This window comes from Protopterus annectens, chromosome 7.part0 (genome assembly GCF_019279795.1).
Source record: "Protopterus annectens isolate FY-2018-M chromosome 7.part0, PAN1.0, whole genome shotgun sequence".
In the NCBI taxonomy this organism is placed as follows: domain Eukaryota; kingdom Metazoa; phylum Chordata; order Ceratodontiformes; family Protopteridae; genus Protopterus; species Protopterus annectens.
Window position 1 is genome coordinate 165,453,202 of NC_056739.1, and position 27,252 is coordinate 165,480,453.

The window sequence follows — 27,252 nt, forward strand, 5'->3', positions numbered from 1 at the left end:
TAACCCTCTTTAGGATTATAAATAGTAGTGACGCGTATTTAATGTATACAGGTATGAAAACTACAATTGTTTCACTTTCGGGCAGCGTAACTCCAGTCCGCTAATGATATAGTGTATAATTTCCACTAGTCTACTTAAGAAACACAAATTAAACGACGCAAGCATAGCATCCAAATTTTATACAGGCTGCCCCTAAACCGTGACATATAGTTACGTATGTAAACTTTGAAGTAGGCGGTTGTTACTTACAACCACGCCTATGCTCTTTGTGTTTTTCTTGTGGTTGGTCATCATCTCCCACGTGACAAGTTTTCTATTAAATTCTTTGTTCCTGTCTGTTCAATCCGCCATTTCGAGGTTTCACCAATATTAGTGTCAACGTTTAGTAAGGCAGGGACCGTCGGGATAGCTACTGCATTGTATGCGAACACCGAGTAAAATAGCAGCGGTTAATTGTACTATCTGAATCTCGTCATAGTCCGGTGAGAATGATTACGTAGTTAAGCATTTTTTGAAAAATGGAAGATGAATACTGATTTTTTTGGGAGAATCATGAAGTGTGATACTTGGGCCGCCATTTTGTGCAGTCAGCGTGAATGTGGAGTGTGGGGATGTGGAAAAAAAAAAAGAAACAAAAAAAGCGGGGTTATTACTAGTCATGCATGGTTGGAGTCGTCTCTTGAGTGTTGCTTAGTACGAATGTTTATAATACAGTACTGTATGGAATGTATTGTAGAAGACTCGATCCATGTGTATTTTTGTTTCGGCTTTGAATGCCGTTTACTGTATATGGGGTAGTCTGCGAGATAATGTCAGTGATGGGAGATGGTAAAAATTGTGTTTAGGTTGCAGTCAGTTTGCAGACGAGGCAAGCCAGTTTAGGCCTCGTGTGGGTAAGCATCCATGTGGGTTTCAGATTGCAGCGAGTTTTCTGAACGGCCCAGGTTCAATGAGTTGGCTTTGTGCAAGAGTTTGATTCAGTAACTCGTCAGTATAAATAGTTAGCTTTTGAGCATGCGTTTTATTACTAAGTGGCGGCATGTACTAAGGGCCTACTATGGATTGGAAAGTAGGCCGATTTTTTTCCCCCTGTGTCTTACCAGCACCATTGAACCTACCGTGTAGGTGTGACTTGTATAAACGACGGGAAACCTGGTGTACCACTTTACGCAGCAGCGATAACCACGTTAATAGTTTGTAGAATATTTGTCGTTCCCGCTTCGTTAATTAACGTTGTTTGATACGCATGTTCAATGACTTCAAAATGAAGGCCCGGGAAACGTCCTATCCCACTACAGTCAAATAGTTAAGTACGCAAGTACTAGTGGATGAGATGCATACAAAGTCTTATGTCGGCATAATCTCTCTACTGGTGGTATTTATTTTTTCTGTAAGGTGTAAGACTCTTTGTATTGTCCGTTAGCTTAGTTGCAGCGTTATGTACAACTGGAATCGCAAGTGTGTGTCTGGGGGGGGGGGCTTCGTGTATTTAATGGCGGATGTGTATAGCTCTAGTCCCCTAATATAATTATTTTTGTATTTTAAATGTGCGGAAGTTTTTCTGATGCCCACAATTTTATTTGGGTGGGCGTGTACATTTATTAATTATAGGGCATGGGCAGCTGTTGCATAGTAATACTTGTAATGTCCGCTTTATAATGTTACGGCAATAGTTGTACCAATGCGCATTTTCCCTGGCAATCTAAACTTTTTTTTTTTAACTGTTCTAACGTTTTAAATTACGATCACTTGTCTTCTGTTACTTTCCTGCGGACGTCTAAAATTGTTCTTTAAAACAGTGTTGCGCTGATTCCTAAATTTACATCAAGTTTAAATAACACAAACGAGATTTAAGAAATCTTTATAGTTAGTCGCGGATTTTCTTGTGACGTTTTATATTGATTCTCGAAATTCACAGCTTTAACAATATTAAACGTTATTAAAACGAATATGTAGACTTTATTTGTAATGTGTCCGTAATTGAGAGTACTGGACTCTATAGCTGTTTTGCAGGACGTACCTTATTTTTGATTTGCCCTTGTATGTATTTTATTTTTGAGATTGTCAGTTGTCCAGTCAAAAAATGCCTGCTGCAAAGCACGTTCTGTTTCGTATGATGCTTTTTCCTGGTAAGGATTAGCTAGTAATTATCCCGGATGTAGGCGTATTGGTGAAAAACCTGTTGGGGAGGTTGAAACCTCACTCTTTAATATTGGTACTTTACTGCCGTAAGTTAATTTGGCGTCTGCATTCGTCGCATCTTGCGGACAGTGCACGTTATTCTTAATTATCACCCGAAGTTTGTGCATTCCCGTGCTTTACGTGCAGTAAGGGCCGTTGATTCATTTACTGACGCACTCTAGGTATACCGCAAGTCTTTGTCGGTTGTTGCTTTTGTCATATAGGTAATTTTATATGTTTTGTCTATGATGTAGCCATCTACATATTTACATTTAAAGAGAATATTCGAGGTTTACTGGGATAATGGGTACGTTTGTATCGGTTACTTGAGTGAATTATAGAAAATTGAAACTCATAATGTTCCGTATTACAAACTTAAATGTCAGTGAAATAGGGCCACGCACGTCCAAATAGGCGCCTGCTGCCTCTTGTCTATACGCAGTTAACATGCCTTGTTCTTTTTGCGGGGGTGGGAGGGCGTAAGCCCACCCGTGACCCTTGTTTAAGTTGATAAACCAGTTTGAAAAGTCTGGCCAATCAAATAATGACAAGTTTTTTTCAGACTTATTCAAAATAGTATTTCATTTAACTATTTTAGTGGCGAGTATTATTACTTACGTCGCCCATGTGAGCGCATTTAGGCTGTGGTAACTGCCCGAGGGGCACTGACCAGTGACTTGTAGCCCCTCTTCGCAGTGACACGTAGCCCCTTTCTTTGCAGTGACTTGTAAACCAAAATATTGTTGATACTAGGGCATAAAGCGAGTCGCAGGAATGGAAAAGGCGAAGTAGAATATTAGCATTGCCAAGCAAAGTGCAGTACAAGATTACATTTGTCACCATTCAAGTGGCTTAAAGTGAGAGAGCCTAACCATGTCCCAGCCGACCTAGGTTTGGTGATAGTGCAGTGTACTGGCTCATCTTCAGTTCTGTGCAGGAGTGGGTGTGGCTCCGGTGATTGGCGTGAAAAGTTGCATATGAAATGAGGCATGATTTGATGTGCTTCATATTGGGCAGTGACATCATGCATGCAATTAACGTGGTGCAGTTAACTCTTCCAATGTAAATTTAAAGCTACAATTTCATGTAGCTGGGTTCATTTAGCGGTTTTGGTGACAAGAGTGGCAGGAAAGGATGTTACCATCCTGGGGGTGGATATCCATGGACACCTGCGGTGAGGTGACTATGGCTGGGGAGCGTCCCAGAAATTGGTGCCCCTACAAAAGTTGGAGATGATGCTGATCTGCTGTAGAGTTGAGGTGAATTGTTGGATCTCTGTTGCATGGTCTTCCTCCCAGGGTAAAGAAAAGGGAGCTGCAGTGGTGAGGGTGATTGAAAATGGCCATAAAAATACCCCCCCCCCCCCAAACAGGGAGACCCCACATGTTTTGTTCTGTGAACACTCCCTCCCATTACACCAAATTAAGCCCAGGGGAGTGGATCACTAGCTAGTAGACCGTTGTGAGCAGGTACTTAGCCTTGTGTGTTCCCTCCTCCTCCATACCATCATTGCACTGGCCATCTATGACTTGCTGCATGTGTGTGAAGTTTTTGTCTTGCATTAGTCATATGTAAGCTATGTAATAGCACATAAAGTTATATATCTGCTAATGGGAAAGCTCTGCATCCCATCCATCCCAGTTCCTTTGTCAAAGGAAGGTCATGTTAATTGAATCTGGTGGGCTTGGAAAAGGTCAGTAAGGCAGTGGATTAGGGGAAGTTTTGTTTTTTGCCTACCTAGGTCTGGCTAAGCATTTGTTACACCCCACTTGGTTGGTGTTAAACTTACAGAACCCTGGAACGTTTATTTATACCTTTTATAATACGTTGGGTAGCAAACTTGTTCACTGATGGGACCCAGATGGTTAGAATTGGTGTTAGGCCCACTCATTTTGGGCGGCTACTTCAGATTGTTAGGCCTCTAGCTAACGAAGTTTCAGATGATTGCAAACTGGGAGCAGTCATGGAATCCCCCAAAATGAGAACACCCTTTCAGGAATGTCTTTTATACAAGTGTATAAAACACTCCTAAAAGTTGATTTTTATTAGCCAGGGATCTGGACTGGGCGTAGATAACTTGGCTTTTGATCATGTCCAGTGTAGTAAGAAAATCCTTGTCTACTCAACTTCCAAACTGGTATGGCTTCCATGTCTAGAGGTCATCGTGCCACTACTCTGCCTTCATCACACCCATCAGAGTATAATAATGCTTTCAGTGTTTGCCTGACCAGACAAAGTAGCACATGTTGGAGATGCAGATAACATTTTTCCTTTCTTTGGAATAGGCTCCACAGCAATTTAAAGTAGATCTCCATCCCTATTTAAGTGTAGCTTGGACCAATTGATGGGTAATGGGAAATAGCACCTACTGGGGGGGGGGGGGCTGTTTTTGGTGGTTAGATGCAGTCAGAAAATCGTCCCTGTACAAATCAAATTGTGGGCCACGTTTGGGTTGCATTGCTAGGCTTATAAGGGGCCCTGGTGGTGGTTAGCCTAGTATACATCTATGAGCCTATAGCACTCGAGCAAAGCAACACCCAGTCCTGTGCACGTAATTTAAGCACATGTACACAAAGTGCTTAAATTATCACTGTGTACACACTTTTGAATTGGATGTGTGTAGTTGCAGCAGTATGTGATGGGGTGGAATGCAGCAGTATGTGATGGGGTGGAATGGCCATCGCTGTGCATTTCTCCACCAAAGTAATTACTTTTGTAATCAGATTACATCAGCTATACTCTTCTAATATTGAGTATTGTTTGGTCATTCTCTTGCATGCCTGGTAATGTGATGCAAGTTTGACCTAAAGTTGCTGCAGTACATTTGGGGGTGGGTTTTCAATACAAGTGTTAATAGTTACAGGATTATTTCTAGTTTTCATTCACTTGCATTCTGAATCTGAAGAGCATGTTTGTAATGGTGATGGCTATTATGATACAAATTGTAATGAATAATTTAAAATATTTCTTTGCGTCACCCGTTTCTGTAGGTATTGCTGATGCATTGGCAAATGTCCCTGAATAGTAAGATGATCCCCATTTGATTTTTATCGGCTGTCCTTTTCTCAGTCAGGGCACCTCATTAATAATTGTTAATGACTATGGTGCACAGTCTTGTAACCTGTTTTGAGTAGCAGAGAAGAAAGTTTTATATATATATATATATATATATATATATATATATATATATATATATATTTAATCGCCTTCCTACGTTGCTGAAGCGGCATAACTGCCAGTAGTCACTCTCAGGCTAAGAGCAGTATTGCTGTTGCACATGGGATAGTTTACCTGATGGTAGAAGAAATACATATTTAAACTACTGCAGCCCGTTCAGTACAGTTTGGGAAGGTTTCCAGTGTTAATTTCTCTGTGCAGGACTAGAAATTGGGTTAAACTACTTTAAATACAGGAAGTAGTACTGGTTAGGAGACTTCATTTGGCATATAGCTGCCACTGCAGTGCAGAAAACGGCAGTGATAATCCCTAGGTGAATTTCATTGATAAACTCTCACCATCTGCAAGAACGTGTGGCAGGATGATAATTTAACTGATCGGGTTTTGTGCAGTCATAACCACAGTGGCGAACTGTATTTTATATGCAGGCATTAAACACTGGTCATAGTTTCTATGAAGTTAGTCTACTGCAATCCTTTACAAGTTTTGTGCATGCCTAGTTGCACGTTTTTGTAGTCAGCTGATGTGGTTTCTAAATGCTGGTTTGTAAGCGAGAGTGCCACTTTTCTGTATGGTATGTTAATGCCTAGCACATTGCTTTATGTTTTGCAAAAAAAAATGTTGACTGTAGTCAAACTGTGTTCAACATACCACTTCACGGCACTGTCAGAGGTTGCCTCTGTGGTCTAAACTACATGTGACATCTTGACAGGCTTTTTGTAATCCAACATAGTGCCAGAAGAGTGCAGTCTTCTAATGCTTGGTAACTGCACCTTTTTTATGGCATTCTGTGTCTTGAGTTAGCATACTGCTCACTTCAGTAAGTTGGGTTGCAGTTAGTGTTGACACTACGTGGGAGTGTTACTGCTGTATAATGGCTTTAGGCTGGTTCTTCTGGATGTGAGCAGAGATCGAAATCGAATGACTGTAGTATTGTAGCCAAAAATGCATATGTAAATACCATGGATGGGCATGTTATGTCTGAATTGGAGAATTCATATCAAGTTTAAAATTTACAAAAGGCTTTAAATGAAATGCTCTGTGAACATTAAAGGAGCTGCACCCACACGTGTTTGTTCCCTACATTTTAGCACCAATTTTTGGACCCTTTTTGTACTTTTTCATTAAACCCCATACCACATCTTCGAGTGTTGTAATGTTAACTTGTATAATCGCAAACTGTATGTATTTTCACACTACAGGTGTCGTGACTTGATCATATAAATCATGCTGCCCTTTCATCTTTATAAAAGTGCTACAAAATGTATAAAACATCTGAAAATGTGAGCCCAAGGCCGTCAGTTGGCAACTTTGAGCACAGCTGCGGTTTATCATAAGCATGTGGCTTCACAGAAACGCTAAAAACTTAAACAAGGCAACTGACAAATCGGATCAACTAATTTCTGTACACCAGGTAATGTTCAGTAAATTATTCTTGCTCTTTTTCTCTTTAAAAGAGATGGCCTCCTGCTCCATTAAAATGCTAAGCTATTACCTGTAGCATCCTGCCAGAGGTGGTACTTCTCTGTGCCCTTCTTTTCGTTTTTTTTGTTTTTTGGCAGTATTAACTCAGATTAGATTCACTTAAGAGTTTTGAGGAAGCTGATCTTTTCTTGCTGATCATTCCAGCAGTTCTCAAGTACTTCCCGTAACAGGCACTGGCGGAGTTGTACTAACACTGCATGACAGGGAAGTGGGTGCATTCTCAATGCTTTGTCAACGTAGTGGTTTTAAAAAGCCTGGCTTGATTGTCAGTCATCAGTCTTGAATCCTGCCTACAAGTGAAGAGCAGCCTCGTAGTCGTTGCATCTTCTGCTTTTCTATTCTAGGGTTAAGTTTCACTTTCCATTCTCCAACGTAATCCGCAGTTTATTCGTAAATCTGTTTATTTTGACTATCCAGTGCTTCTGGTATGCTTACACATGAGTCCTACGTCATACCACTCAACCTCTTACTGCATGAAATTTGGACAAAGCCCAACAAAATGGACAAACATTTGTCAGTCCTGCATCAATGAGTAAATACTGGCAAAACACGGTAGCCGAAGATGTGGGTAGGGGTTTAATGGAAAAGTACCTTTTTTTGTATATTCCTAAATGTGTAACTCCAGAGTTTTCCCACATGGGGTCCATTTTGATTTTTAGTGTACCGCTGCTCTAGGTGTGCCACATTGCAGTGTCTGGCTTTAAAATATTGTATTGTGGTGCCTAAGCTTTTAGTATATTGACTTTAGATATGTCTGGCTTAATTACTATTTCTTGCTTTTCAGTGACTACTTGAGGCAAACTGGGATAATCACACACAACAGTATTTAAGTCTTGTGTGCTAGTTTTCACGTTTCAGCAGTCTAAAAGTTAACTGCGTGGAATTTGCATATCTTGGCTATTCATTATGCAGCTAATTTTCTTGCGTTTCTGGTTGTAATGCAACTGTTGCAAGCTTTTTCTTTCTGCTGAAAGACCTTTGTTTTTAAACGGAGGACAGAGCAACATTTGGTATTGCTGGCTTCTGTTGCCATTTGTTTGTTCCCAGTCTTTTCATTTTGCCCTTTAGGTTAGTGCATGTTTTGTTTTAAATGCTCTTTGGTTGTCGTCATTGGTCTGTAGAATAATAGGCAAGTGGACAGTGAAGTTAGTGGTGGCCCTTATAGCTCCCCCCTTGGCTGACTGTCATCAGGGGTGTAAAGGACTTTTGACTAAAGCAATGCCTGGAGTTTTTCTGCAGTTTGCACACTAGCATCACTTTCTTTTCCAATAGTTCTGTTTTATTTGGCATTTGACATTTTGTATTAAACTTATCCATGCTTTTTAGATTGCATTCTCCCTTGTGTCTTCAGCCTTTGGGTTCCTCTTCCTCTTCTGGCTCAAGGGTCTCTGTCTAGGTTCTTAATTCTCTTCTCTTTCAGTCGAGTGTTCTGCAGCTCCTTGGCCCCTTTTGCTGTTCTTTTTCTTGTAAGGTGCAACTGTCACCTCCGTTGCCGCTTCAGCTTAAGACTTCAAGGGAGCTTTCCAACTTGAAAGTTCATCAGCAACAGGTTTAGATTTCCTCCTTTCACCATAGGGTCAGGATTTTCTCGCCTCTCCTGGGTTTCTAAGTGGGCTCTTTTGCATTTTGGGATGAACATGTTAACTCTGGGAATGCTGTGCTCTTCACCAAAATCATCTTTTCTGAGTTGGTAATTACCAGGAGACCAATCCTCCCAATGTTCATAGTTTTGGGATGTACAGACTCTCTAAGATGCTTAAATCGGACATGGTGTGGTACCAGTCTACAGCACGAAGGGACATCTGCATTATTTTTGTTGAATTCTGGGGTGGGTGGGGGCATGTTTGAGCGGTGTTTATATGCCTGGACCTGTAGATGTGCGAGAGGTGTTTGTGGGTATGTGATGGACACAATATAACTGGATTTCAGGATGGTGTATGTAAAGTGTCAGGGTTGTGTGAGCAGATGATTCAGACATTGGTAGGTAATGTGTTCAAAATAGGCATTATGTGGACAGTTTAGCTCTTAAAATGTGCACTCTTAAATGCAGTGACATCCGAATGCGGGTGTACTGCATTGTTGGTTCTACACATTTTAAAAAATTGGGGGAGTATTGGATCTGGCAGGAGATGGGTTGCTCCGATGGACCAGTGTTCAGTTTATTTTACTTGCTCACATTTAGCAGTGAGAGTTTATAGGTTCATAGGAAAGTACTAGGCTAACTGCCTAGGCTTAAAATGACCCACAAGGTCAATTACCCATATGCAAATCAAACCATGCACCTTGTTTGTGAGGTGAACACCTTGACTGTTGAGCCAATCTTCCCACCTGAAAGTGTAACTCCGTAAGTAGTCTTGGGTGTATTTATCCAGTTCTTTTGAATAGACTATTTTATAAAATCTGAAGGATTTTCTTTACAGATATGGAAGTTGTTTCTTTGAAGTAAATGTGTCTTGACTTTTAGCTTTCAGTAAATGTATTTTCTGTAACTTTGTAAAAGGAAGCAATTGCGTGTTCTGCACCAGTTTTAGGACGGACTACTTTTAGATTTTTTTGCATCCTTATGTTAACTTGATGGATTATAGGTAATGTCTTAAACTTGTGATACAGGTAAATCGGTTGTTCTCGTTTAATTTTTTCTCTAGTCATGCATCGTGATTCTTGTCCATTGGACTGCAAGGTCTATGTGGGTAATCTTGGAAACAATGGGAATAAAACGGATCTGGAAAGAGCATTTGGGTATTATGGACCCCTTCGCAGTGTATGGGTCGCAAGAAATCCTCCTGGTTTTGCATTTGTAGAGTTTGAAGATCCTCGTGATGCAGCTGATGCAGTCAGAGAACTAGATGGAAGGTGAGTCATTATTACTATTAATGAAGCTAATTTTTTTTCTAGTTTGTGCATATGATGTGTTGTAGCATTCACCCCACCCCATAAATCTTCAAGTTACTTAGCCTTTTTGAATGTGTGATCTTGCTAATCCTGTTTGAATGCCAGAACAAGAATGTCTCCACCAAATAAGTGCATCACTTTAGATCGCAATTGTTTACATTTTATTAAAAAACATTAATGCTTAGGCTTCAAAAGACTATCCCTTTCATGGCAGTGATCTGAATATGCACCTTGCCTTCCTCCCGGGAGACTAGGGGGCGATAGTGTCCTGTGAAGGTGTTTGGATTTGTTATGCCAACTACTTGAACTAGCTGCAGCCCAATCCGTAAGTATATCAATATACTTAAGGTCCAAGTTTAAGGCTGTGGCAGCCTCTTGGTCCATTGGGTCAGGCGTATGTCATTTTTTGAAGGGGGGGGGTACGAGTCATACAAGCAGCTTGTGTTTCCTGGGAGAAAATGGCAAGCATTTGAGAGAACAGGAGCATACATTTTGTACCGCCTAAAGTGTGCGCTTTGTTTACTGCGTGTTTTTCCATGTCCTTCAGTTTTTCTCTTCTGTCTAGTATTTACGTTTGCATGGTGTGTGTGGTACCTTAAAGGGTAATTAAATCCAAACTGCATGTTTTTCTTATTGTTCTTCCATCCCTGTATTCCAACTAAGCATGCGTACAGAAAACAAATTCCTACAGTGTTTTTAGTACTATATAGCACAGTTGATGTTTCAAGGATTGAAGATTGTACTCCTTTTGAAAAGTATTTTGTGTGTTATGGAACACTTAATTCCATCTTGGTGCTTGAACTTGTGGATTGCAGAAAAGGTTTTGTTGAATTGTCTGGCGGCTACTGGATTGCATTGGCTTCTTTCCATCTCAGGAAGTTGTGGTGGAGTAGTCTCAGTACTTTCAGGGCTACATGTTTGTATCGGTCTGGAGCTTGGCTGCTGTGGTGTGGGTTTTGTGTGTGGTGGTGTGTTTTGCTGGAATTTAACATCTTCTGAATGACTAACTTTAAAGCAAGTTCTGAGAGTTGTGGGTGGTGGTAATTTCCAGTGCTAAGAGTACATGGTTTGAATCTTTTATCATCCTGCTTTTTGATCATGAGCAAGTCACACAACCAGACAGTGCTTTAAGGCAATTGGGGAATTTTGGCTAGACTCCCTGACTATATCCTGGACTGTATGTATAACGGCTTGGTATGAACACCATTCCCCACTCTGGTGTTGCAGAAAAACTCACCAGCCTGAACATAAACCTGTACATCACGAGATGGGTTGCCAACTGGCTTACAGACAGAACACGCACGGTAAGAATAGCAGGCTCTAGGTCTGACTCTAAATCAGTAACAACTGGTGTCCCTCAAGGCTCGGTCCTCTTACCCTACTGTTCGATATATACGTCTCGGAAGTACAGCAGGAGGACTATGGCTAACCAAGTTCGCTGATGACTGGGAGCCATAATTGACTCTCTGGCTGACACGGACATCCTCCAAAAGGGCCCTACTGAGGCGGACGCCTGGTATCAAAGTCATGGCTTCAAGCTAAATGCCAAAAAATGCAGTCATCCCGTTTGGGGAAAAACAAAACCCCCACGAATTACCACATAGGTGGTAGCCCCCTTAATACAGAAGATGTAATAGATCTGGGGACCCGGGTAGATGGTAATCTCTCCTTTGACAATCATATTGCCAAAGTAGTTGGGAAATCCTATGTGGCCCATCTAACTACTAAAGGGTTTGCATCTAGAAATAGGTTATAGTGCTCCTCACCCCGTCCCTCATTGGACCCATCATAGAGTACAGTGCCCCATTTGGGATGTACCTCACAAGACACTTCCAGCAGCTGGAAAGACTACATAACTACCTCGCCTCAAACATATGTCCCATGAATCCCGGCTGAAAACTCTGGCTGTACTCAGTGGCATATCGCTTACTCTGTGGTGATCTCTGCCTGACTTATAAAGCCATATCCAACTCAGAATTGATGGACATGCTCCACCTAAAGTCACTGAGAGCCACGCGCTCTAGTGTGCTAAACCTTGCCACAGCAATAAATAGAACATGCTGGAGGGATAAATTCCTGTCACAGACTCCCCATGTTTTGGAACACATTTCCAAGCTACATTGGGCAGAGCCCCTCACTAACACTCTTCAAAAGAAACCTACTGCCCAATCTCAGGAGTGTGTTGGTGTGTTATGCCTCTGTTAAAGGAGAAACTGGGAAAACATAGTTTTGGCATGTCTTTATCTAAAAGTTTTTGTTTGTTTGTTTGTTTTTCTTTCTTTTGTTCCTCAAGTCTGAAAGGGGGCTGCCATTGGTATGTTTTACAGACTGTTTTCTCCATAGTTTTATTATTTTTTTTTTTATGAAGGGGTATATGACACAAAAAAGGGTACATGGCAAATGTAACAGCTGTATGTCGTGTTCGCTATCAATGGTTACATTTTCTTTGTAGAAAATGCTCATGCAGGAAATTGCTCAGTGAGTAGAAGATGCATCTTCCTATGGGTCTGGGCACCTGTTTGATTCGGTTGCCTCCTGCCTGTCGGTGGGGGGCATGTTGAGTATGAATTTTTCTTGTGAAGTTTCAGACTTTGATACTCCATTAAATCATCTTACTGTTTTGTAAGTCTGCATTTTTAAAGTTCACTTCAATACTGTGATAATCTCCTGACAAATGTACATTAGCAGTGTCGACAGCTGCCATTGAACCTTTAGCTGTTCAAAGTACTTTGTTTTTGATGCGAGAGGCGTGGATACATTGGAAGCAAGTGTGAATCTGTGTAAGTTCTCTCTCTGCAGTAAGACAGTAGAATAGTTTCACGGTCCCCCCCCCCCCCCCCCCAGTTGCTGAGCTCCTGATATTGGGACGAATTGCGGATCTAAGATTGTCAGCAGTACTCTACTGGGCAAACTATAGATTTGTCTGTGGCATGTCTTGTAGGGGGAGACTAACTTGCGTACTTTGCAGAGGAATTAATCTTAAGAGTGGGTGGGCTTTCTTTTTAATTCCAAGGCAAGAAAATGAAAGGGGAAGTGCGAGCAGGTTTCTGGTACTTGCACAATACTGGAACTATACTTTGGAGAGAGAGCGAGAATGTGACCCCAGGGTTGAGTTAAAAGAAAACTCCCCACCTACTTTTTTTTTTTTTTTTTTTTTTTTTATACACAACTTTTCACTTTGCAGAGATGTCTCCAAATGCATGACGTATCATAGACAGTTAAATGTGTAGTTTACTGTCAGGAACTGCTGTCAATCTTGGATGGGTAATTAATCCTGCTAATGTCAGGAGCATAGCAGCTGATATAAAAAAAAAGACAAAGCTGTGGAATTTTCCACTGTTTTGCAGAGGGGGCGGCTAACTTAACACTCCCCTTGCTTAGCAAAACAAAGCAATTAGATCAGTCGAGTTTAAAGGCAATTGTCAACTCTTCTGACAAACTTATATAAGCAGCAACGCTGTATTGAGATTCTACACTTTGTGTTTAATTTGTGTTAAGACTAAGAGTAGTAGCAAAAGATTTCTGTGGCATTTTGGAGAAGTCTGTAAATAATTTTTTCTTTTAAAGTATAAATGCATGCCCCCCCCCACACACACACACAGGCCAGAACTGCAGAAAGTCAGGTGGCAACACTTAACTAGATTCATTGATACTGTTCATAAAAAGTCTAATGCTTTGTGCGACATCCTTCCAGAGGGGGGTTCATATCTGGTGCATGCAGATCCATTGTAAGAGATTCCCACTGACGTTTTGAGTCGGTCCTTGCATTGCCACAGAGCAGCCATAATATACAGCTGAATTTACTTTAACATATCATTTACTGTGTGCCCTTGCATTAAGAACCCTAAGAAAAGGAAATTGGAAGTACTTGGCTGTTTAAATGCATGCACACACGCTTTTGTGCACATAGGTTCATACTAGGCTATCTGCCCTAGGGCATTTATAAGCCTAGCCAGGGTATGTTTGGCTTTCGCCACCCATTTTAAATGAATTTTGCTATGCCCCTTTTAGAGGTTAGTATACTGTGCCTCTGTCTAACAGTGACACAGAAGTGATACCCGGGGTAAACCTACAATCTCCCATCTACTCATCAAGATTCCTCTTGAAGAGAGTCCATGAGGGACTCTGCCTAACCTGGACTGGGATTTTTTTCCAGAGTGAAGGGAGCCTCTGGGTTATGAATCTGTCCATCCAGCATGTCCTATTTATTTCAGTGCTGAGGTTCAAGTCTCTCGAGCGTATAGCTCGATGGGATTTGGATTTTTTGAGGTGCAGCATGTCCCTTAATTCCGGGTTGGACATGGCCTTATACGTCAGGCACAGGTCACCTCTGAGCAGGCGGTATGCAACTGAGTAGAGATGGAATTTCTTTAACCGGGCAGCATATGGCATCTGTTTGAGCCCTTTGATACTCTTGGTGAGGTACTTCTGGGGGTCTTTACAGTTGCTGCAGGTGTTTGGTAAGGTACATCCCAAAAGGGGCATTGTACTCTATTATGGGCCTGATGAGGGATGAGTAAAGAGGCACGATGACCTCCCCTAATCTAGATGTGAATCCCTTCATGATTAGGTGGGCTATATAAAATGTTTTCTAACCACTTTGGCCGCGTGGTTGTCAAATGAGAGATTGCTATCAACTTGGGTCCCCAGGTCCCTAATTACTTCTGTACTTAATGGATTACCACCTATGTGGTAATTTGTGGGCACTTTGTTTTTGCCAAAGGGGATGACTATACACTTTTTGGCGTTTAGCTTGAGGCCATAGCTCTGGCACCAGTTGTTTGTTTCTATGAGGCCCTTTTGGGGGATGCTTGTGTCGGCTGGAGAGTCGATTGTGGCGCCCAGTTTGCAGTCATCTGCGAACTTGGTCAGCCACAGTCCTTCCGTGTTGGCCTGTACCTCCGAGAAATATGTACCAAACAAGAGAGGTCCCAGGACTGAGCCTTGTGGGACGCCACTTGTAACTGGTTTGGAGTCTGACATGGCTCCAGCAATTCTAACCATGTGGGTTCTGTCCTTGAGCCAGTTTGCAACCCATCTAGTGACATAGGGGTTTATATTTAAGCTGGTGAGCTTATCTATAATGCCCGAGTGGGGTATTGTATCGAAGGCTTTTGCGAGGTCCAGATAGACTGTGTGGACCACCTTCCCTTCGTCAATGGCCTTGGTGACTGTTTCAAAGAAGTCAACCAGGTTTAAGAGGCAGGATCTGCCCTTAACAAAGCCGAACTGGGTAGGATCCAGTGTCTGTAGGTCCCCAATATTTTTATTTATGAGGTCCTTGATCCTTTCCATAGCTTTGCAGACCAAGCTAGTCAGGCTTATGGGGCGATAGTTTCCAGGGTCCGTTGAGGCACCACCTTTGTGGAGAGGGACCACTGTTGCTGTACGCCACTCTTTTGGGTACATATCCTGTAGTAAGGCTGAGATTGAACAGTAGTTTTATGTTTGGGTTTAGCTCTTCTAGTCCCATTGATGCTGTGTTTTTTGCTTTGGAGAGGGTGGCTCCCACCTGAGCATCTGAGATGTCAGGGGGGCAGCACTCTGCTGGGATAGATATTTGCCCTTTTGGTGGGGAGGGGGGGGTTGCGCTGAACCTGTCAGCTAGGATGTTGTCAATGTCTGTGGGATCAGTGTATTTTTTGTCATTTTGGGCTAATTCTGAGCATATCTGGGAATTCCCACCCAGGTTCCAAACATAACTAAAGAACGCCTTGTGGTTATCCTTAGTGTCCTGTGCAATTTTTCTGTCTAAGCTGGCCTTTGACGATTTTATGAGTGCCCTTAGTTTTTTGCTAATACTGATCAGCGATGCCTTCCCTTTTTGGGATTTTGCTCCATGTAGTAGCTTCCTCCTTCTATTGTATAGTTTGTTTATGGCTGGGGTCCACCAGACAGGTCGTCTGCCTTTGGAGGATTGGGTCTTGGTTTTATTTGGGATTGCATGATCCATGCATTCCTGAAGGTGTTCATAGAATGCATTTATAAAGGATTCTGCGGTCTGGGCTTTTTTTTTTCCACAGGCCCGGGGGCTTTGAAGGATTCCACCTCGGTTTTGAGGAGTGTGAAATTTGCTTTAGAGAACATTTTCACTGTGGTTTTCTGGGCAGGGGGTGGGGTCGGGATGTGAATATCCAGTGAGATCAGTTTATGGTCTGATCTTACCAGTGAGGGATACACTTCTGGTCTGGAGCATAGAGTCCCCATGTTGGTGATGATCAGGTCCAGTATGTTTTCCCCTCTTGTGGGAGTGGTAACAAGTTGTTCCATAGCATTTGAGTTTAGGAATTCTAGGAACCTTTGGGCAAGGGTTTTGGAGCTAGAGAAATGCTCCCAATCTATGTTTGGGTAGTTGAAGTCGCCCAATATAATGGTGTTCGGAGTGACCTTCATATTTTCCAGTGTTCTCAGGAAGGCCGAGTGGGGTTCCTGGGTTTGGGAGGGTGGTCTGTAGCAGGCTATAAACTGCAAGGCAGTTTTACCCACTGTTAGTTGCACATGGATAGTCTCTGATGCTTCGTGCTTTGCCACCAACCTGGAGGTGTGGGTATCTTTGAATATCGATACTCCCCCTCATTTTGTGGTTCGGTCCATGTTTTGGGGCCGAAAAGCATGGTATGAGGTATAACCTGGTAGTGCTGGGGTGCTCTCGGGAGTCCTGAACCAAGTTTCTGTTACTGCACAGATATCGATGTTCTCCATGCTAAGGAGAGTTTCGAGTGCGTGCATCTTGAGGTTTAGACTTCTGGCGTTGAGTAGCATCCCTTGTGACACCTATGGAGGTGGGTTTGTCTTTTGAGCCTTGCCTAAAAAAGGCACTATGGGGGGTAGCAAGAGCCTTTGCCAATATCTGAAAGCCCAGGGGTGACAGGTGCAAGCCGTCCCTAGCAAAGCATCGTGGCTTGTCGTGCATATCATCCCAAGCTGACAGGCATTGGATCCCCTTTGAATGCCACCAATACTTAAGCCAATTGTTGAAATTGATCATTTTGTCTTCATATTGTGGCATCATTCTTGGTGAGGGTAAGATGCTACTCAAGGTCAGGGTCATACCAGCCTGGGCTACATGCTCAGAGAGCTCCTCTATGTCTCTTTTCATGTAGTCCAGGGAGGTACGTCTCGGGTCATTCACACCAGCATGGACAATGACAGAGTCATATTTGTACTTGCCTTGGAGTGACCTGAGTGCTTGTGTTGTGGCGGATCCTAGCGCCAGACAGGCTGCTCACCGTGACCTTCTCCTTGTTCAGACGTCAGTGTGCCTGACTATAGTCGTCTATTACAAGTGTATCAGGTGTGTTGTTTAGCCTTAAGGGCTGTGACTGTTCGGCACACTGGCTTTGTGAGGTATGTGTTGCACGTGTTTTGTTTTGGGGTAGCGGTTGCTTGGGTGTCTGCTTTAGAGGTCTCTGCTGTTTAGGCAGATCTTTATTTAGAGCCTCAGAGTATGTTTTTGTGTGATTATGTGTTTGGTTTGCTGTCGTGGTAGGTCTGTGTGAGACTGGAATTGTAGTGAGTGTGGTTTCCTTCTCCTCCTGACTGGTTATGCCAGTACTGAGTTGAGAGAGCTTAGCCTCCAGTTTGGCTATATGGTTGCATCTCTCATGTGTTGGAATTTGTTGGGAGGAGGAGAGGGTTGTCTGTGTACATGAGGCAGTTGTAACATTGCCTCAAGATTCCCATATTCACCAGCTGGACCGGAGAGGAGATTGACAAACTGACCTTTGGACATGCTAGAATAATATTGGGAATTCCTTTATAATTGAAAACCAGGGCCAATGGGGAGCGAGGGTGTAGTGCTTTTAATTTTTAGCGCTGACTTTTATAATTGCTTTAGTGAGCAAGTGCCAGGTAACAAGTGCAATGTGTTACAGGTAACTTAAATGCAAAAACGACACAGTAACTTTCTTTCAAGCGAAGCAAGGAAATAAGTACAGTAAGCAATGCAGATATCACTAGGGATCCACAGAAGCGCTGAGAAGCCGCGTTTTAGGTGGAATTAGCGTTCCAGGGAAATAACAAGCATACAAACAAAGCTAGATTCAGCAGGCCTGGATCTAGTCTATGCTACAGCAAACAAGGTGTACCAATTTCAGTAAGCAGTTCAAATATTCAGGCACTATAAACCTTTAACCAGAAATTCCCAGCTCAGAAGGGCAGAGTCCAGCCTCTCCTCCCACAAGAGTGCAGACCACGAACCTTCTTAATGTAAAATAACTGGCCTGAAAGCCCAAGTGCTTAAACCAGAATTAATATACTTTTAGAATAACAGACACTGGGCCCTCAATCAGCAGTTCCCAACTTAGAAGGATGTAAGCTACCTGTTCTGCCACTACAGTGCAGACCACAAACCCTCTCAATGTAAAACAACTGGTCTGAAGCCCAAGTGTTTAAACTAAAAGGCTTAGAATGAGTTACACCAAGCAGTAATAAATACAATTGAGAACTTTTAAGATGACGCAAAAGCAAAATAAAGTAGGAAGAAACACAAGTACAGTAAAAGCAGAAAAAATTTTTTTTTTTCTTTTTTTTAAGAAAAGTAGCAAAAGCAGTAGTAAATACAATTCTCATGCAGTGCAAGCTGGCACACTTGAATATGTAGCAATATTAGTCCACACACAGTTTGAAAAAATGTAATTAAATTAAAATGGACTAAAAGCAAGTGCAGAAAGGGTTTATTAGGTAGAATGTGGTAAAGAGATGTCCTGGGGGAGTGTCTTAGATCAAATCTACAGTGGGGCGGGCACTGCAACAGCCGCCAAATTTAAACTACAACCAAGAATAGGGTGGGGGAACAGTTTCAACACGGATGTAAGGAATGTACAAATTATAAAAAAAATATATATACTGTTTTCTATATATTTGCAGAGCAGTACGACACTGATATCAAGCAGACAATTTAGCTCTATAATACAGAATAACACAGAAAATATACTCAGCTCTATAAACTTGAAGTTAGTTCTGTAAGGTTGTCTCTCAAACTAAGGTTCCAGTTTGAATACAGGCTGTTGATTAAAAGGAGACGCATCACTAGCTAAATTATATCAGCTGAAAGACAAGGCAGGAAATGAGGGGGGTGGGGGAACAGTTTCAACACAGATTTAAGGAATTTGCAAATTATAAAAAAATATATACTATTTTCTATATATTTGCAGAGCAGTAAGACACAGATATCAAGCAGACAATTTAGCGCTCTAATACAGAATAACACAGAAAATATACTCAGCTCTATAAACTTGAAGATAGTTCTGTAAGGCTGTCTCTCAAACTAAGGTTCCAGTTTGAATACAGGTTATTTAAAAGGAGACACAGCACTAGCTAAATTATATCAGCTGAAAGACAGGAATTGTGTGCATACAATGAATTATGTATAATCAACCTAGTATAGTTTTACTAGAATTGTTGATCAGTGATTTACTTTGATCATGTGTTCCAAATGCAGTTTTGATCAATGTCTGTCAGTATTTTTTTTTTTATGTATTGATGAGTGCATTTAATTCTTTGCCAGTGTACCTTATGTTGTGCCTGAAAAGGGTCTTGGGACCAGTTCACTTTTACTGGTTACCAAAGTATAAATATGAAATGGGGGGGGGGGGTGTACATGACAGAAATAATTGAGGAACTAGTAATAAGTCTGCATCATTCATGAGAGAAATCCTCTCACTGAAGGCTTTGGGACGTAGCAGACACTGTTTAGAGTCTTACTGCTTGTCACTTAACTGTACAGCAAGGGTTATTTACTGCAGTGAGTTTTCACATCTCTGTATGAGGGAGGGTTTATCAAGTTTGTTAGGACTACAAAAGAGTCCTCTTACAAAAAAATGTGTATCTACTTTCTTTTACAGCAAGTAGCTAACTTCTATTTATAGTATAGAGCAAGCTCTGGCAGACAGGTAAATGAGGCTCTGTCGGGTAAACAGAAGCATCTCTTTTACAGCAAATGTGTTGAGTTGACAGTGCTTCAGTCTTGCCATTATATTTTAATGGCATGAGAAAACATCACCACTTCCTTATGACTGGCATGAGTCCTATAAAATGACTAAATGTATTCTGGGAAGAAGGAAGGAAAGCAAGAAAGTAAGATCACATTACCAAGGCAAGCCCCATCTGCCATTTTGAGAGAAACGCATTAAAATTGTAAAATAGCTCAAAAACAAAGATACAATGAAAGTTTTTTTTGAGTTCTAAGGTGAAGTTTTCCTTTAAACTAGGAGAAAATAGTGCTTTTTATTGAGTCACTCTAGAAGGTGAAAAGTAAGGAAGAGTGAAAACTTTGCAAAAGAAACTCATATAAGCTGCTCTCCAGTATGAGGTCGGTTTTACGGATTCCCGCTACTTCTGCTGTTAGGTTTTCACTCTTCCTTATTTTGCACTTTTTAGAGCGGCTCAAACATTCTTTATTAAAAAAAATTTTTTTTTTTGTTTTGCAGAATGTTACATTTTACTTACCTATACAGAATTACTTGCAATGTAAACAGTGGTTGAATGTAGGTATTGAGTAAAATAAGAGTAATTGTGTATTATCAAGATTTATTAGAATCATTGATGTGCCTTCATTGTCTTGCCTATTTGCTGTGAGGTGTCCAGGTGCTGAAGTGCTGTGTACTGCATAATTGGCTCTCTGTGAGAGCTGAGTGGTTGAGGAACATGACGAAGCCACAAAGCCAATTTCAATTAATAGCTACAAATAAAGTGGAGTTTTGCTTTAATTGCCTTGGATCCGGAGGATCCACCCCCTTCTCTGTCTCAGTCCGTAGCTTCATGAAATGAATAACTGTTGAGTTTAAACACTGGATGTGTGTATCCCTCACCACACACATGCAGACTTGTCCTTTTGTTGCTAATGATATTCTGCATTTTGGGTAATTGTCATGTATATAATTACAGAACGTTGTGTGGCTGTCGTGTCAGAGTGGAGTTATCCAATGGTGAGAAACGTAGTCGCAACCGTGGCCCACCCATGTCATGGGGTGGTAGCAGACGTCCTAGAGACGATTATCGTAGGAGAAGTCCCCCTCCTCGTCGCAGGTAACAGTTCTTTTTTTCCTCTCTCTGCTTTCTCCATTAGTATTTGAAGTAATTGAATGGGGTTAACTAAATGGGATGGCAAGCTTCTTGCCAAGTTTTTTTTTTTTTTTTTTTTTTTTTTCCTGATTTCTTGTAAAGGTACAATTTTGTTCTGGAGTACAACCGTATAACACTTGAATGTTAGCATGTGAATGATTAAAGTTGACTATCCTTCTGATGTTTGGACTTTTCCAAACTGGGGTGTGGGCTAATTTTGCAGCACAGGGCCAGAATCTAGTTCTGATTGCTGCACTCCATGCCTACTTCTGGAATGTGCATCATTTTGAGGCAGAAGTAATGTGTCTCCTCAGTAAGATTTGTACCCACACAAGACTGGTGGTCTTCCAGTTATAGCCAGTCTTGGTATGTTCTTTAGGAATGGTATTTTGTAGCCTTGTATAAGGCTTTGCCCATTTAATTTAGTGAGTTGATTTATCTGTGCAAGACTGGTTTTCTTAAATTATAGCCATTTTTTAATATACTTTCATTTGAGATGGTATGGGTTTTTAGCCTTGCATCGTATAGACTGTGGGGTTTTGCCCATTTTATCTTAGTGAGTTATTTGTTTAGATGGTTGCACTGATGGCTTGTTTTTTTATTTTTTATGCTTTTTTGGTCCATCTGTATTAATAAAAATGAACCCCGTTGCAGAGTCATCATCATGTCTCTTCTCACCACCACCCTCTGAGTCTACATTAGCCAGTCAACTAGCCCTCTTTCAGCGTCATGTGACCAGCGTCCCCATTCAGCTTGGCTGGTGTCTTTATCACATGACCCAGGCATGGCCAGTCATCAGGTTGCACCGCCCTTTGGTTCCCGAGCATGCTGTGTCTCTCAGCCTTCTCTCCAACCTTAACCAAATCGGCAGCTGCCTCCTCGACCGCCCACACATCCCCAGCCAATCAGCTCAGCAGTTTACTTTACAAATGTCTTCACAACAACTGCAGCAGCAGCCTTCGGCTAACACAAAAGCAGGAAAGCCACAACACCCCCTTCGCCAGCCATCTAAACACAACGCAACATCTGGCAAATCTTTACAGCAAATTCTACCTGGCCGTCAGTCCGGCAGCCTCACCATTTCCTAGCTTGTTGAAAAAAATAGTAAGTTTTTCCTGCTTATACAGTTTACTGCTGGTTAAAATTAAGGAGTAAGTGGCTTTATAAATAAGTAATTTGTGAATCAAAGGCTGGCTATGCATAATTTGATATTCTAATTTGCTTTTTAACATTTAAGGGTGATAGGAGCTATATTTAGGGGGTATTGCAGCAGATTATCAGTATTATGGAATTGCTGTTGGGTAACGTTGTGATCTCACTAAAACTGCATCTAGTTGCCATGTGGTAGACCATATGCAGTTTTTACTGAAGTAGGCATGCACCTATTTGGCATGCTAAGTTTCTTAATTTTGAATCCTATCACCTTTAAAAATTGTATCTGAAGAAAAGCTAACTGTCAACCTATTTGACTTGAATATTCCTGTAGGAGACTTAATTTATAATTATTTTGCTGAATATTCAAGTCATTCCTTGTAAACTGGCATTGCAGACCTGCAGTTAATTTTCTAACTTGAGCAGCAGCCATAAAAGGCTTCACTGACTTGATTTTACTGAGCACATGTTCACAATTGTTTTTCACTGTAATATATAATGTTATGCTGCTGGTTATTTTGGCTTTGAAGTGTTATCAGTTTTAAGATTTGACTTGGTATTGACATGGTAGTTACAGGTATTTGCAACATGCAAATAATGGTATAAGAATTTTAGTTCTGAACTGCTGTTTAATTTTCTAGTGCAATCCAAACAGGACCAGGATTACTTGTTGTTTGAGCATTAAGGAAATGGGTGATGCTTTATGCCGGAAACTTTACTATTTAGCATACGGCTTATTTATTTATTCATTGCTTTTAGATCTCCACGCAGGCGAAGCTTTTCTCGTAGTAGGAGCAGGTAAGTTGAATGTAAAATGTATTCATCTTGTCTGATTTCAATAGGATATACTAAAATAACAGGAGCAGGCTGCTTACTATGGTCATTACTTCTGTCCTCTTGCACACTACTTGAAAAGGAGTAATGGACAAAAGTAGTTTTAAGCTTGCATGTTTGAGGGGATGCTGCTGTACAAGTGAAGGCTTGCATTTGGAGTCTCATAGAAATTGATCAGAATTCTCTACCAGGGTCATTTTATTCTACAATTCTGGCTGCTAAAGGATAGTGTGGATAGTGTTGAATTTGAGCAGAGACCAGCTAGAAGTACGAATGTTTTATACCTAGTAAACCTGGCATAAAATTGTCTATTGGCAGGATTTGCATGTGTAGTTTTGTATGTACGCAGACCTTGCTGTGCATTTTCTACTTTTTGATGTCTGAAAATTGCTGTAAGCTTGTACATATTTTGCACTTTTCCACTTGTATTGCCTTGTGGCCCCAGATGCGTAATTCTGCAGCCTTCACTAGCTGTTAATCTACTACATTTTATAATTCTATGACAAATGTTTTAAACTGATGCTGTTAAAGCTTTGTTCCTTTGACCGTGAATGCCAATATTGCAGCTTACCAATATTGTATATTGGCTAATATTGCGCAGAATTCTGATGTGAGTTTGCTTGTCTTGTAAAACCAAGGCTTTTGTGGGAGTTCTTGTAAAGTTTAATATTTTACTGCTCATTCGATTCCAACTTCTGCTCTTAAACTTTGTTTTTGGTGTCCCTTGCAGTATAGTAGCACAGAGGGTAGTGTCTATGTTGGGCTACCACTGCATGTAGAGTGGTAACATTTCCCTGAAGTATTTTGCAACCACCTGAGCTACCAGAGACTCTGGATTAATTTTGATGTGTAGCAGAAACTCCTTTTGAGTTGTACTTTAATGTGAAAAAATCATCCTTGGTTGATTGTCATTTCTATTTGAGACCAAATGACTGCAGTAAGGATTTTCCTAAAACCGGATCTAGACTCCTTAACTGGGTGGGACTTTCTAGTGAAACTTTGACAAACTAATTTAGCATGTGGTTGGGTTTGGCTTTTACTTCTATTCTTGTGGCACTCCCACGTGTATGCACCCTTCTACCCTAGCTGAAATGGTGGTCATTCTCCTGTTGTGTAAGGGGATGGTGCCCAGCAGATTTTTCACTTGTCCATGTTTGGAGTAGACCATGTACTGTTCTATTCTGGTGAGTACTTTGGTGTTCTATGCAGTTGCAGTGCGTTTTGTTTACTTGTGTGCATTGGTATTTGGCTTTGCAGTTTCTGCTTTAATTCCTTCTGTTATCACTTGGCTTTACTCCAGTCCCAGGTATCTTCAGACACTGTGTGCTGTTAATTTGCAGTTTTGAGAATTTTGGCAGTTTTTAAAATTCCTGACAATTTTTGGCCATTCCACTTGTGACCTGATGCTGGATATGAATTAACAGATGTAATTTACATCTTCATTATAGGTTTCTGCTGATACTGGTCACTGTCGTAGAATTAGGCTTTAAAAGTGAATAAAGTGTCAACTGATTTACCATTCAAATCTGTTGGCTTCCACGTGTCACGCAGGGAGTTTTACAGCTTTGGGAGGTGCTGTGTGTAAACTGCTTTGAATATATAGTAGAACGTTTGAGGTGTTGGTATGCTGGCTCAGTGGTTGATCTGGAGGCACACACTAGTTCTCTTGTGTTTCTACCCTTCTGAAATGGAAAATTGTTGATAAAATGTTCCTAGTCTGGGTGTGTGTGGGGTGTTTTTTTATATATATACATACTAATGTTTTTGCTTTGTTATGGGTTGTGTAAGATTGCTGCTGTCAAATGAATTTCAGTGATGTGTACAGAATTTGCATCTGTTTAAGTGTTAATAGCGCTTAAGTTTCTTTTTCTTTGTTTACCTGACAACTTGTTACATCCATTAGGTCTGTTTCCAGAGACAGGAGAAGGGATAGGTCTGCATCTAGAGAGAGAAACCACAAACCATCTCGTTCATTCTCCAGGTCACGCAGGTGAGGTGTTGTTTTTTTTTTTTTTTTTTTTTTAAGTTTCTCCTGCTTTTACTTAAATGCGTGCTGAAGAAGCGTTCAACACACTTTTTTGCACTCTGATTTAAGTTTGGGTGAGCTGAGCTATTTGCATGCAGCACCCTTGACATCCCATTTCCAGCCAGGGGACTGGACTCTGCCAGTTTCTGTGCAAGTGCTTAGTTGTCTTCGGGAGTGAGCCATCTCAAGGCTGAGATTGTGGAAGCACCATTTCTGGTGTGATACGAGTGTTAGGCTGCAATAGGGGTTGCCAATGTGTGGTTTAAGGTGGTGGTAACTTTGCAGCAGCAACATGCAAAGCTTTGCCCTGTCTTACAGCTGAGCTGAAACAATGTGATAGTCTTGGAAGAGAGAGTATTTGCTTAATTTCCAGAAGGCACTAATGCAAGGAATGCCTTGCTGCAGTAACCTGAAATTCAGTGAAAGTATACTGCCACGCCACGGTCTCTGCTGAAATTGCTTCCTCCATCGCTTGAGCGGTTGTTGCGGCTTTTACTCTTATCATTATTTTAGTGGATGTTGGTAGCAAATATTGCTTGTAAGCCGTTAATTGACCGTTTATGAAAAGTTTAATCAGATTTGGGGCCTTTTTAATTCTGTATCAAAAAGCTCTCGAGCCAACTTGTATTAAACGCAGCAGTCATCTGGAATAATTGGGTAGTTGCTGTGCCTGTAGCTGTGGTCATTGCTTTGTTTTAATTCCTGTTACTTGAAGGTTTGTCATCGAAGCTTATGAGTCCTGATGCAATGTATTGTCATAACAACTTGTAACTCTTCTGACTCTGTTCAGTGCTAGATTTGGATTCAGTTCCCTCCTCTTAAGATTACAGGGGAGGGATGCAGAGTGCTTGTCGCAATTTGCAGCACACTTACACTGATGGACCTGTCTTAATGATCTTCCTGTGTGTGTACAGTGACTTGGTCTAAGATAATGGTCTGGCTTTTCTTATGCAGCCGTGTACAGCACAGCTAGCCTATAGCCTTGGCTTTTGGTGAGTTTTTTTTCTTTTTCTCCCCTCCCAGTTTGCATTTGAAGGGTACCTTGCTCCATGAAATGGGGGTTAATCCTTTTACTAGACGTTGTGTGGGTAAGGTTTGAATGCTGTGTAGTGAATGTTTTGACTTAATGGTGTAATGAGTAAATGGTGTAATGAGTACAGGTCTCCTCCCCTTCATAGTAAAAGTAATTATTTTCTCCGGTGTTTGAGTTTTTAATGTGCTTTAAAACAATTTTCACACTTCCAACTACAAGTTCCGACCTTATCAAGAAGGTATGTTGGTCAGCTTCTTTTTTAGTATGACCTTAAATTTAGTTTCAACCACAAATTCGTCATTCTGCTTTTTGAAAATTTTAGTTGCTGTATGTAGCTAGCATCGTGTGTGAAAGGGCTACTGCTGCCTTTTTTCCCAATGAATGAACATTTGTGCCCTTGTAGCCTCCTGGGCTGGGAGTGATTGTATTTGTCAAGTGGTTATGGCATTACTTTGGTAAAGCTCGCCAGTGGAGCTTAAAATATGTATACTTGGTGTAGCAACAGCTGATAAGTTGCACAAAATTGATTTCTGCCTTGTGGATGGGAGAGAGTAGGATTGAGAATAATAGCAGTATAAAGTAGCAAAGATGTCTCTCTTGGGATTTGTGAAATGCAGTTTAAAGCATTAGTGCTGTTGGTTTTAATGGAGTACATTCTGGAAACATGGCTTGTAGTATACTAAACTTTTTTTCTTTCTTTTAGTCGCTCAAGATCGAATGACAGAAAATAAGCAAAATACATGGACTTTGAAGAAGATGTATGTACAGATGGTCAATATTGGAACTTTTTTTTTTTTTTTGAGCTCAAGTTTGGTCACTTTTTTAAGATGTTTTAGCTGTTAATTTTTTTGTGTATTGTACTTCGTAACCAAGTCACAAAAGTGAGATTTAAAACTGAACGCTGTAACCTGGGATCCAGTTTTTGGATGTGTAACTTAGGAGTATGGATGCTTTACTTTTCGAAACTGCTGTTGTGCGTGCATCATTTGCCTTTGAACGCTGCATACAAGCTGTAATATAAATAAAGCTATGCCAAGTAGTTTTCACTTTACATCTGCACTTAACGGCTTGAAATAAAAGCAGTGCAAGATGAATTTTACTGCTCGTTCAACCCCCCCCCCCCCCCCCCAAGTTTTTCTGGAAGAGAGATCATTTTCTCAAATTTTAAAATAAACTCTGCTTATTTTCACGTTTTTTTGTTTTAACATTAGTGCCTGCTTTAACTGGGCTTATCAAATAATTCAGTTGGTTGTATACTTGTCTGTGCTGTAAAAGCTTATTTGATGCACACCTTCACTGTCTTTTAAGATTATGTTTATCTCGCATGATTCCAAGGTTCTCAACATTGTAAATTTCCCAGATGTCATTTTGTAAAGATTTTGTGATTGAATTAAAACTTTTGGTTACA

At 41.0% G+C, this 27,252-nt stretch overlaps 1 protein-coding gene across 2 annotated transcripts; it reads left to right on the top strand.

Moving 5' to 3' along the window:
- Positions 1-326: 326 nt before the first annotated feature.
- Positions 327-27,252, top strand: SRSF3 (serine and arginine rich splicing factor 3). Of its 2 annotated transcripts, none has more exons than XM_044076625.1 (6): positions 327-482; positions 9,489-9,696; positions 20,623-20,763; positions 22,711-22,749; positions 24,689-24,775; positions 26,548-27,252. In XM_044076625.1, the coding sequence occupies exons 2-6, from the start codon at positions 9,491-9,493 to the stop codon at positions 26,573-26,575; spliced, it is 501 nt and encodes a 166-aa protein (XP_043932560.1). In that variant the 5' UTR covers positions 327-482; positions 9,489-9,490; the 3' UTR covers positions 26,576-27,252. The 2 variants fall into 2 exon arrangements, with proteins under 2 accessions (XP_043932560.1, XP_043932562.1); XM_044076627.1 differs by lacking the exon at positions 327-482 and adding an exon at positions 9,067-9,187.